Raw genomic sequence first — 12,953 nt, forward strand, 5'->3', positions numbered from 1 at the left:
AGAACATTTCTTACCTGGTTATCATGGTGGAATCCTGCATACTTTAGGCAAATAAATGTGGAGTTTTTGAACCCTCCCCCCTGTAGTCAGGAAAGTCCATCTGCAGATACACCTTGGGATCAGGACATGCAGACTCTGGGCTTTTGCAGTTCATGCTTGATGACCCTTTGTACCCATCCTTTAGGCCCCCCTCCTATTTGCATTTCAGATACCAGCTGACTTTTATTAAAACCAGCTCCTGGTATGGGGTACCAGCTGTGAGCACAGTGACCTTGACCAGGGCAGGCCCCTCCCTGGGACGGGCGCTGATAGGCATGGCCTCCGATGCAAGGTGGTGGGATCCCAGCCCACAAGCAGAAACACATCTGGGCTTGTTATTAAAATATCACATCACTTTTCATGTATAATAAAGATCTTTTCATGCTTTCATCTTTCAGCAACTTTTCCTCTTTCAGAATGGTCTTGGGAGAACAAGGAGCTTATCTATAATCTGCAGAGTCACCATGCAGCTGAGAGAGTCTGTTACTCTGTTATGCTATCACTTTGCAGTGTGTTCGTCCTTGACCTTCTCAGCTGATGGTCAGGGGTGCGTTAAATGTCTTCTGTATTCTCCTCATACTTGCAGATGTTCACTTTATTCAGACACCCAGCAGCAGTGGTAATTCCGGTAAAAGAGGTGATGGAAGACTATATTAGAATGTTCTTGAGAGCTAAGACTTTCTGGACAATTTTGCTTTTTGCGTAGATCCTTGAACTGTAACACTGGACCCTCCGTTGATCCTGTGTTCAAATTTTAACCCTGACGTGTAATTGCTATGAGATTTTGGATGAGTTCCGTAGCGATTCCAAACCTTGGTTTCCTTGGCTACAAAATGGGGATAATATTAGCTGCTCTGTCTCCCAACTATAGAAGATTGTGATAAATATCAAAAAAAGAGTGTTGTGTTTTATAAATGCTGAGGTGGATTGAAAATACAATTCAGTCCTGAGACGGCACTTCATTTGTTCTACAAGTATTTTTTAAGTCCACCCAAATACAGGAGCTGAACTGGTCCATACAAGTTGCCCCATCCCAGTGGACATCTTGGTGCCATTGAGTAAGTGTGGGAACTAGAGGCCAGAAGGCTGACGGTGTGGCTCCTGGGGTGCTCGCCTAGGTTTGGAGGAAGGTGGGGCTTGCATGTGTGGTGGTGCCACTGCACAGGGTCCCGGAGGAGGTCACGCTGTGAGCAGAGACTAACCCTAACCCTGACCCCGACTGTGGCTTCCTCTACTCTCCCCACTTTCTCTTTGAAATACTGGCCTGGTCCTGTGCTGACTTGTGCACCTTCCCACACGTAACTAGGAGTCGGGACTGGTTTAGGAAACCTCAGAAATTTGTAGGATTCTGCGTGAGGCCACCAGACACAGGGCCATTTTTCAAGAGTTTGATCAATAGACCTTCCCTTTCAGGGAAATTTCCCTGCTTTTGTCTCTGCCCTGCTGCCTTGCTATACCCTTTGGGGGAGAGAAATAGGCTAAACTCTTGCATAACTTCTTTTTATCCTCCTCACATCACCCACCCTTTTCTGCTTCAATTTTCCTTGTTTTCTTCCTTTTTAAGATTCCCAGCTGTGGTTGACCGTGCACATGCCTGCAGGTGTGTTCCTGATGGGAGCCAGGGAAGGATTCAGGCCTGGAATAGCCACCTTCTCCACTCCTGTTCTGACAGCTTCCTCCCTGCATTTCTGTTCCGGCCTTCACACCTGCTTCCTCCCTGCTGAGGGTGCTGCTGTGCCTGGAGGGGCCCCTGCCCTGCCTGTGCCCCTCCTTCTCCCCTCCCTTGCCCCCTCCTCCTCCTCCTCTCCCTCCCCCTCCTCCTCCTCCTCCTCCTCTTCTCCCCCTCCTCCCCCTTCTCCCCCTCTTCCCCCTCCCCCTCCTCCCCCTTCTCCTCTTTCAGCACCTCCCTCCCCACCTCCTCACATTAGCCACAGGCTTCCTCTCAGCTTACTTCATCCACAGCTCATTTGATTAGCACAATGCTCGTGAGGACATTTTGCAGAAATAAGAGATACAACTACAGCTCTTTTAGTTTATCTTATTGTTCAGTTTAAAGATAAATATCTTCCCAATGACATAGTGGGCATATTTGTACCTTTAAATAAAACACTGAAATCTTTTTGGTTTTTTATCAATTTAAAGCACTTTTTAAAATTGTGAGATGGAACGTACCTATAGAAAAATGCACAGAACATACATGTACACTTTAAAGATTAATTAGGAAGTAAATACATGTGGAACTACCACTCAGTCAGGAAGTACTGCGTTGCTAATACCTTAGAGGTACACCCTGACTCCCTCCCCACAAAGTCACCACTATTCTGACTTTGGGATTATAATTTTCTTGCTTTTCTTTATGATAGTTCGTATTAAGTGTATATTTCTTAAATAATCAGGTTAGTTTTGCTTGATTTTGAGTTTTAAATAATTGGTATAATAAGGTGTATATTCTTTTGTCTTGCCTCTTTCACTGCGCATTATGTCTGTGAAATTCATTTATGTTGTGTGTAGCTGTTGTTTAATTTCACACTTGAATGGTATTTGACTGTAGAAATGTGCACAATTTATTTACCTGTGCTGGTATCTGTGAACATCAAGCTGTTCCCCGATTTGAATGACGCTGTGGTGAAGGTTCTGTACATCTCTTCTGGTACATACGTGTAAGACTTTTTCTGCCCATGTGGTGAAGTTAACTAGGTCTTGGGGACCTGAGTCTCCACCTTTCTGGACGTGCGCCACTCTCTTCCCCAGGTCCTCGCCCCTGCCGGCCGTGTGAGTTCTGGCTGGAATCGTCCAATTTCCCGCGTGTCCTACACTGCAGCCTGGGTACTCGCGTTTCCCGGCCGACTGACAGGGTCATGGGCTGCTGGGCAGCATCTGAGCTGCCTGTTCTGGTCTCTTGCCTACTTTGCTGTAGGGCTGTCTGTCTTCTTGCTTGTTTGTCAGAGTTGCTTCCAGGGAGTTTTAAATGTGTTCTCTCCTGCAGGACGACGTGATGATGCCTCAGAGGGTGAGGCTGCAACACGCAGCTGCTGTGCGACACCCAACAAGTGTGAGTACGGATGTTTCTGCTGCATTGTTACACCTTTTGGTAGAACTGCCATTACAGCTTTTTAGATTAAGATTCTTCCTTAGGATAGGAAGAGTCAGTTTGTAATCAGACTGCCCCCTTGGAGAATGATGTGTGCCTGGTGTGTCTACGCACTCAAGAGTGTTTTCCTTTGAAGGAAAATGTGCTTCTTGTTTTGGGTAGTGCTGGTTACTTTCAAATGGGTCCAAAGTATTTTTTTGGTTTGGTTTAGTTCAGTTTGGTTTTATCAGCATTTCAGAAGCTGTGTACCATGGACATGAAAACACAGGTTGAGAGCTGTAGGGTATATCAGTTAAAAAAAAAATTCTATTAGCTACATAACCTCAGACTACGTTCCCATCTTTAGAATGGCTTCCCCTTTGGCCCCCACGAGCCAGGCTCTCCAGGACCCATCCTCCTTGGCACTCGCTGGGTGAGAGCTCACTTCCCCCCGCAGGAGCCCCATTTCAGGGAGCGTCTCCCACCCACATGGACCTGGGGGGGCATCTGGGGCCCATGGATTCCTCGCTCCCGTGTGACTCGGGGTCAGGGGTGGCCCAGGCTGTCGAGCCCCAGAGCTGGTATCTGACCACAGAGCCCACTGCTCAGAGCTCTGTGCTGAAATTTTAGTAAAAACATCTTTGAATTACTGTGGTGATCACTGGTTTTGAAAGTGGGAAGGAGAAAGGTCTGGAACTGTCTTAAGATACATGGTGCCTGATTGCCTGGGAACAGCCTCCAGGTTTTGCTCACTTCTGCGGCGGCGCCATGTTCACCCACGTCCACACACTAAAGCATTTCCAGGCCACGTACACGCGAGCCCCTGGGATCTGATCCCAGGTGTTGGTGGGACCTGAGAGTCTGCATTTCTCATGGGCTCCTGGGCGCTGTGTTTGTGGTCCGACTGCCTGGCCACTGGGCCTTCACGAAGGAAAGAGCCTGTTCATGGCACAGGGCTCAGGGCTCAGAGAGTGGACCCTATGAAACGTGTACTGAGTTAAGACAAAGGCTCAAATGTACACTTCCTTCAGATACAATTTCTCAAGGAGTTTGAAGGACGCTTGTTCACCCAAGATGAATTCTTTCTCTTCCAATAGCCCCTTATTTTGGAGCTCTGAATTTAGCCCACTGGTTCTCTGCTTCTAGGAAATGTAACCCCTCCTGTTCTGTCTCCAGCTGCCCAGCCCCTGCGCACCCGACAGTGACTTGGGACTTGGCTGTCATGTAAACAAACCTACGCACTCTGCCTAAGGGCTGTTGCTGTCTTTTCATGGAATAGGTGACGTTTTACAGCCTTACGTTTGATGCTGAGGATTCTTATTTTCAGAATTGTAATTGCCCTTATATTGCTTAAATTTAAACACTGTTAATGTTAACATGTCCTTGAAATACGCCTGTAAGAAGATAAAAATGGCCTTCGGCTACTTCTTGAGAGGCCACTCCACTGCTCTTCAGGCTGGAGCTTCCAGAAGGCTGGATGTGAGGGAGGTTCAGAAGTGCCCAGCCGCCTCTCTATTGAGAAGTGGCCCTTTGCCGAGGTAGCATCGTGGGGGCCAGTGCACCGCCCTGGGGTCTGATGGCAGGGGGCTGGTGTCACCTGACTCACCAGGACTGCTGGAATCCTGAGGCTGGTCCCCTAGGGCCCAGAGTCCGTTCTTCGACCAGAAGGTCAGGAGTGGTCGTAACTAGACCAGCCTTCGGGGAGGGGCCCACAGCCTCTTATCTGGCCCAACGAGCCAGCACTGCCTACCCCAGCGCCCGCCCCCAGTGCCCCCAGGTCCACCCACCGCGTCTCACAGGTCTGCTCCTCCCAACAGACCCCCCTGCTCACTGGCCAGGGCCTGGGGGTTTGTGTGTGTCCTTGCCCTGAATGGCGCTGGCTGCAGGATCAGTCCCTTTTGGGGTGGTGCCGGTGCACCACGCCAGCCTGCCTGTGAACCTGCTCTGTCACTGGCTCCTGGGGACCAGCCCCGTGAGACCCTGGGTGCAGCTGAGGGAGAGGTCAGAGCCATGGGTGGGTGACCCGTGGAGTGGCCCCATGGCTATGAGGCCACTCAAGCTCATGCCTTGGTGACCTGACAGTACCCAGCTCCTGGTGGGCAGTGTGGCCACGTGCTGCCCTGGCCACGCCACCTTGAATGGCCCACAGCTCCACGTCACAGGGTCCTGGGGTCTGTGCTGTGACGGCCCCGTTGGGGCTGCAGGTCTCCACGTCGTCGACTGCCACCAGCTTCCTCCAGGACTCTGCAGCCTCAGGGCCAGATGGCAGGCCCGTGCTTCTTCGGACCCCACTCTTAACTATGGTCAAGGGTGAACAGGACCCCAAGTGGCCCAAGGAGACCTGCCAAGTCCTGTGCCTCTCTCTTCGTGGTCCCTCACCTCAGAGGTAGTGTTGCGGTGCCCAGACCTCTGGACCCAAAAGTCTTGCTCATCAGGTGCCACAGGATGTCCTCAACACGGTGGCCAGCACGACGAGAATGTCCAGCTTGCAGACCACTGAGCAATGTGAAGACAGCAGAAAGGGTCCCAAGTGCTGACTCACCGATGCAGCATGTGAGCGGGATGTCTGCTTCTGCAGGGGTGTGTGGGGACCAGCACCCCCTTCCTTCAAGCCTCCACGGGGGCCCAGTCTCTGCTTTTTCCCCAGGATGTGATATTGTGTTCGATTTACACTCGAGGCTGGGATGGCCTCCACCTGGCCCTTCTCTTACACTAGGCCCTGATCACACCCCAGGGAACCCGTGTGAGGCTCGGCTGGGTCTAAGCCTGTGCTTTCTGGTTACACGTTCAGGAACCTGGAAGTGGTCACTGGTGGGACCTGTGTGCCCATGAGCCCAGTTTATTACCTGACTTGTGGACCCTTACTCCAATGACCATGATGGGTCTGGTGTCACCTGGGCCCTTGTGTCCAGCTGCCTCACATGATCAGTGTCCCCTCCCGGCCTTAGATCCTGCATCTTTGGTGCATCTCCCCTGCCGTCACGGGTCCGTCTTCATGGGAGGGGCCTCTCCTTCAGCTGGTGGTCTGAATCTGAGAACTGGCCCAGATCTCGAAATGGTCAGGGGTGATTTTCACAGTTTCCAAACACTTAGAATATATTCTACATTGAAAAAATTTTGTCTGGAGAATTTTGTAACCAGTGTATACATTGTAGAGAGTGAGATACTTTCAGATACATTGTCCACCCCCGCCCCCTTTTTTGTGTGTGATTGGTTCACACGTGAAGTTCCTTTTGGTTGTTCTCCACGTGTAAATTTAAAGACCTCAAAATCTAGGAATATATAAGGAATTTGGAAAAAAATGTAGACAGTGTCAGTTAATCTTAATTAAAACACATTGGCTTGTGCCTTTATAAAGTTCTAGGTTACAGCTTTTCTTGCTAACCTTGTATTAAGTGCACTTGATACTCTGCTCCCAGCGCTGGAGCACCTGTGCCCCCTCCGGCATCACAGGTTTGCAGCGAGACCAGGGGTTCAGAACAGTCCTGTTGCAGCAGAACAAAATCAGCTTCAGAAGGGTTGTTACTGTAGTGCTGGGTTTTTTTTAAAGTCATGACCTACAGAAATCTTGATTTGCAGTTGCTGGTTGGTGGTTTTGTTGATTATATCACATTGTTTGGAAAGAATGAAATGAATGCTAAGTATATGTTTGTCCTTGGTCATTACTTCTTTAAGGCCATTTACAAGAAAGCCATTTAATTATGAGGGTGGCAGCTTCCACGAATTGTGCCGCTGCATATTCTCTGCAGAACTTCTGAGATGTTACATGTCAGGCGTCACCGGTGTAGAATTTCTCCACCCACTAATTGAGCATTTTGGAGCAAGGATCTGCTCTGGGACAGGAGTTGGGTGGGGTTAGGGAAGCCGCTGTGTTTGGTCTGGGCCCCTCCCTGGGTGTTCACCTGCACACGGGGCGGAGGTGAGAAGCGCTGCATTCTCAGGAGTATGGAGGTGTTGAGGGTGACGGTGGGAAGGGGCAGGAGCACCTTGCAGAGGTACAGGGCACCCCAGAGCTTTTCCAGCACACGTGGGTGGGTCCTTCCCTGTGGCCTCAGGACAGGCCGATGGCAGGACTTCCCTACGTCCCCGATGTGAGTCTCCAGGGGGCTCGGGAGGGGTCCTCAGTGACCTGGCCTGGCTCGGAGTCAGCGACAGGCTCATGCCCACCATGCCTGGTGGGAATACAAGGTGGGAAGCAGGAGCTGTGGACCCATTTCTGCCTTCAGGTGGCGCCAGGGCCGTCACCTCATCTCCGCTCAGCGCAGCCTCTTCCTGCCCTGTGCGTGCAGCTGCTGCGGCCTCTGTCCACTGAGCGGCACTGAATTGGTCAGGCTGAGCATGTGCCCTGGGAGTGGCGCGGGCACCGCAGAGAGGGCGCAGCCGTTTGAGCGGCCGGTGAGGGGCTCACACTGGCACGAGGTTGGGAGGCGGGTGGGTCTGCTGTCAGCATCTAAAGCCCGGTGGACGCTGCGCTACTTCCAGCTCTGTCCTCACCGCACCTTGGAGCGAGCACCGTCCATGTGCCCAGTGGAGGCTGGGAGAAGTGGGGCGCAGATGGGGGCCTTGCTCAGTCACTCAGGACGGAACCTGGGGCTGGGCCCTGTGGTTCAACTCTGCCTCACAGCGCAAGAGATCGGCTGGGGAGGCCCCTGGCCCGTGGTGCCCAGGGGGGGGCTTGCAGGTGGCGGCGGTGGTGGTGGTGGGGCTCTGCGTCCACGGTTGGCCCCGACAGAGCCTGGGGAGTGGGACGTGCTGCCGGCCAGGCATGGGTCTCTGGGAACGCTTGGTATTTGGAAGGTGGGTGTGAGGCAGGAGGAGGAGAGGGTGACTAGGGGGCTGCAGGGAGGCTGCAAGGGCCCTGCTGAAGACGCATCCGGTCCAGAGTAACGTGCTGGAGCAGGATGCCCGGGAGATATGAGCCGATGAGGGCAGCTCATGTCCTACCGTCTGGAGAAGTCTCTAAGGTTAAAAATCACAGCGACAGAGCTCGTGTTCCTCCACATCTGCACCACGTTGATGTGACCGCCACACGTGAAAAACACACATCTGTGCATTTAGGTTTTGTGGAGTGTGGCCTCCACACACCCCAGCCACATCTGGTATGCACCGTTCCAGACGAGTAAGCACAGGTGAGCCTCTCAGGAACTAGAAGGTGTTTGAATGGCCCTGTTTCCTAGTGGCAATTGTCCAGGTAAATAGAAGTTGATCGATAAGTAAAGTCATTTTTTAGAAAAGATTTTTGATGACAAGAAGCATTTGGGAGTATGAAATAAGGAAAATAGTTAATCTGACTTAAAATATTAAAACACTGCTTCCATTCCTAAATGTATCCACTTTAAGTATTTTAAGGATTGGGTCCATAAGACAATTAGGAGTTCTTAATGAAATCTAATTTTAATTTATATTTTATATTTTAGTAATCTTTATGCATTAATATAAATTAGGAACTAATTTCATAAATATAGCTAATTGATAAAATTATAGCCTTACATTTCTCTCCCCCCCCCCTTTTTTTTCCATCTTCAGACCATGGTTCTGAAGGCCCTGCTTAGAGGAATCCTCTAGCAACACCATGAGGATGGTGGGTGGGGAGGGTGGGCTGCCTTCCTCTCAGAATTTGTGTTGCTGGGTCCCGGGTTCATTTTATAACTTCCCTGCTTGAGTTTGCTGTGTGGGTGTGCGGTAACAGTTATCATTTCCATTAAGAACTGAGGTTAGTGAAGTTTAAAAAATTCAGTTTCTGCATAAGATCTTGCGAATGGGTGCTGATCCCAGCAACGTCCAAGCCAAGCCACCCTCGAATGGCTCACCTCCTAACACGGCCACACTCTTGTTCCTTTCCTGCCCCACTGGTTTTCTCTGTTGTCTTTTCTATTTTATTGACTTTTGCTTTTTATTACTTTGTTCCTTCTGCATTGCATGTAACTGGTTTTCATCTCCCGGCTTGTGTTTTGCCTCAAGCCTCTTTCCTCCTGGTTTCTTCTTTCCTACCTTTTGGTTTTGTTTTGTTTTATGATTCCATTTTATCTGTACTGTTGCTTTATCAGCTATCCCTCTTTGTTTCATTATTTTTCATTGGTTGGCCTAGGGTCTGCAATGTGCATCTTACCCCTCACATGCTACTTTAAATAAATGGCACTTTTATTAATAAATAAATGGCACTTAAATGGCACCATCTCACATGGAGCGTAAGAAGATTACAAAATCACATCCTGTCACACAGTTTATGCTTTGAACTCCACAGTGTTTGCTTTTATTTTTACCAAAGTCAATTATCTTATAAAGAAGTTGCACCTGGGAAAATGTCTTCTGCGTTTACACATCTGTTTACCATCATTGCCACTTGCCATTGCTTGGTATGGATCAGGTTGTTTCCTTCTCCCCGGAGAGCTTCCTTCATCTTTTTTTGTAATTTAAATCTTCTTGTGATGAATAATTTTGGCTTTTGTTTTTCTGAAAAAGTATTTCTTTTGCTTTAATTTTTGAAAACTATAGTACTTGGCTAATGAATTCTAGGTTGAAGTCATTCTTTCTTTAAAGACGTCTCTCCCTTGTCTGGTTTCCATTGCTTCTGCGGAGAAGTCTGCTGTCATCCTTATATCCGGTTCTCTGTGTGTAATAGGTGTTTTTCTCTGACTCCTTTTAAGATCTTCTGTTTAATACTGATTTTCAGCAATTTGATTATTATGTACAAGCATGGGTTGTTTTTTTTTTTTTAAGGTTGGCTCTGCTGGGGCTTTGTTGAAGTTCTGGGATCTGTGGTTTTATAGTCTACATCAAATTTGGAAAAATTTGACCATTATTTCTTCAAGAATTTTTTCAGTCTCCCACTCTTTGGGTTCATTCAGCCTGTGTCTATTGAGCACCAACTGTGTACAAGGTACCATGCTGGCCTGGTGTCCACAGTGGTCTGGCGTGAGGGCAGGGCAGCCAGCACAGGAGAGGAGCTTGGCATCCCACTGCAGGTGCCTCTTTTTTTTTTTTTTTTTTAAATTAATTAATTAATTTATTTTATTTTTGGCTGTGTTGGGTCTTCGTTTCTGTGCATGGGCTTTCTCTAGTTGCGGCGAGCGGGGGCCACTCTTCATCGCGGTGTGCGGGCCTCTCACTATCGTGGCCTCTCTTGTTGCGGAGCACAGGCTCCAGATGCACAGGCTCAGTAGTTGTGGCTCACGGGCCTAGTTGCTCCACGGCTTGTGGGATCTTCCCAGACCAGGGCTCAAACCTGTGTCCCCTGCATTGGCAGGCGGATTCCCAACCACTGTGCCACCAGGGAAGCCCCGGTGCCTCCTTTTATGGTTTGCCTTTGTCTGCCCTGTGGTCCAGGCCAGCATTCTTTTTTTTTTTTTTTTTTTGCGGTACGCGGGTCTCTCACTGTTGTGGCCTCTCCCATTGCGGAGCACATTGTGGCCTCTCCCATTGCGGAGCGCAGGCTCAGCGGCCATGGCTCACGGGCCCAGCCGCTCCGCGGCATGTGGGATCTTCCCGGACTGGGGCACGAACCCGTGTCCCCTGCATCAGCAGGCGGATTCTCAACCACTGCGCCACCAGGGAAGCCCCCAGGCCAGCATTCTTTTAAAAAATGTTAAGGCAAACAAAATATCCTCACTTTTGTTCTTTGTAGACCAGCACTCACAGTGTTTAAAGCCTCAAAGAACAGCCAGGCCCCAAAGCTCCAGCTTCATTTCGTGTTCACCTAATCCTCCTTCTCCACGTGAGACCCCACCCAGCATGATTCAGCCTTCATCAGAGGCAGAGAATGGAAGGGGAGGTTTGGGGAGGGGGCTCAGGCATTCACCGTGGAAATAGCACAAGTCAGCTCATGTCCCAGAAAGACCACGTCTGCCGCCCCTCACGGTCTGACTGGAAGTGTGGCTTTCGATGCAGGCTGGACTGGGCTGCACTCTGCTGGTCTGCCGCCCCCAGCAGCTGCTCATGACACAGCAGTCATGGGGCCGGGGCCTGAGTGTTTGTATAGAAGTTAAGCCTCTTCATCTTCATGTTTGGGAATACTTTTGAACCAGGATTTCTACCTCACAGCTTTGATCCACATTTTTGTTTTCTGACTCAAAATCTTTCCTGTTCAGCAAATGAATGCAAGACAGTGTCAACAAGGCCAGAAAACAGATGGAATAGACAGTTTAAAAAAAATACACTTCGGTCAGATCAGGTGTGGTACCTCGCAACTGGGCAAGGTGATCATTCAAGGGCTGTTCTAATTTACAGCCAAATTTAGTACGTGTTTTTAGGAGAAATATGTGAAAAGTTCACACATAGAATTCAGCAGTATGTGAAAAGAATACAGACCTATGGCCAAGTGTGTTTTATCCCAATCAGGAGATGGATGAAAGACATGAAAGACGCTTCCCTGGAAGGTCAGGCAGATGAGAAATTAGCCCCTGGAAGGAGATTTGGCCTTTTGAGCCATCGAGGGTGCATATTACAACCACGACAAGGTACCACACACCTGTCGGAAAAGCCAGAATAAAACACATGGCAAGGATGCAGGGAAACTGGTCACACACACTGCCGTGGGGATGGAAGTGGTGCAGCTGCTTGGGAAAACAGCAGTTTCTTTAAAAATTAAACATGAAACTACCATACGACCCACAGTCACACTCCTGGGTGTTTATCCCAGAGAAACGAAGACTTAACATTCACACAAAAACCCCTGTGTGAGTGTTTGCAGCAGACTAATAGCAATAGCTTCAAACTGAAAACAGCCCAGGTATCCTGTAGAGGGTTAAGCTGTAGAGTATTTTTCAGCCAAAAAATGAACAAATCTCCAGGGAATCACCGAATGAAAAAAGCCAATCTTGAAAGGCAACACACAGTGTGATTGCATTTATGCAATGTTCTTGAAAAGACAGAATTATAGCACCGCAGTAGCAGGTTCACGGCTGCGAGCCGGGGGGTGGGGGGGAGGGAGGCGCAGTTCTAAAGGCACCATGAGGGGTTCCTGTGGCCGTGGAAATGCCCAGGGTCCCTCAGCCTGGTGGAGGCCACATGTCGGCTTTTCAAGACGTTACCATTAGAGGAAACCGTGTAAAGGCTACAGGGGATCTCTGTGTATTATTTCTTAACACTACATGTGAATCTACCATTTCTCAAAAAAAAACCCCAACAGCTTAATTAAAAAAAAAAAAACCACGACAAACAAGGAACTACTGTATAACACAGAGAACTCTACTCAATATTCTGTAATAACCTGTTTGGGAAAAGAATCTAAAAAAGAATGGATACATGTATATGTATAACTGAATCACTAAAAACAAAAAACAACCACACAAAATTCAAGCAAAGCAAGCAAAAACCTTCTCAAAAGGTTAGCATAACTGCATTAATATAAATTAATCCTCCTGTGTGTGTGCTGTGTATATTAGAGCGAGATTTAAGAAACTCACATATCGTGGGGTGACTTGATAGTTTCTCAGGAAGGAGACTTGGGCAGTGATGTAGGTTTGCTGACCACTCTGACCTTCCTCTCCGTGTACCGCGGCGGTCAGGGAGGTGGAGAAGGCACAGCCAGGGGATTGGAGGTTAGTGTCGTGTCCCTGAGGCCAGCCAGCCTCTGAGAGCCTTACAGGACCCTCACCAAGGGGCAGGCTCTCTGCTGCCACGGGCACCCCGGCTGCCCTCCCCCAGCCAGAAAGGAGGAGAAAGGCCCCCTCCTGCTGCTGCGAGGGGTCCCTCCCTCAGAAACCAGCCCGTTCCCTGCCTCTGAGCCCTGGGGCTACTGGTGTCTGAGCCTCAGGACCCCTGACATCTGCGGCAGGAACCAGCCTCTCTCCAAACCTGCCTCACCGACCAAAGGGCCGGACCTTTTTACCTCTGAGCAGTCTTA

The 12,953-nt window shown here is 49.4% G+C and overlaps 1 protein-coding gene across 4 annotated transcripts in view; it reads left to right on the forward strand.

The window, feature by feature from the left end:
- Positions 1-12,953, forward strand: part of B3GNTL1 (UDP-GlcNAc:betaGal beta-1,3-N-acetylglucosaminyltransferase like 1) — a 105,046-nt gene that overhangs the window by 37,827 nt on the left and 54,266 nt on the right. For all 4 annotated transcript variants that reach the window (XR_009332500.2, XM_059046975.2, XM_067021303.1 and 1 more), the window contains exon 5: positions 3,026-3,091. Coding sequence is in view for 3 of the 4 variants with exons in the window: in XM_059046975.2 (XP_058902958.1) it covers positions 3,026-3,091 (66 nt within the window). In the remaining variant the exon portion in view is untranslated. The remainder of the gene's footprint in view (positions 1-3,025; positions 3,092-12,953) is intronic.

This window comes from Kogia breviceps, chromosome 19 (genome assembly GCF_026419965.1).
Source record: "Kogia breviceps isolate mKogBre1 chromosome 19, mKogBre1 haplotype 1, whole genome shotgun sequence".
NCBI lineage: Eukaryota > Metazoa > Chordata > Mammalia > Artiodactyla > Physeteridae > Kogia > Kogia breviceps.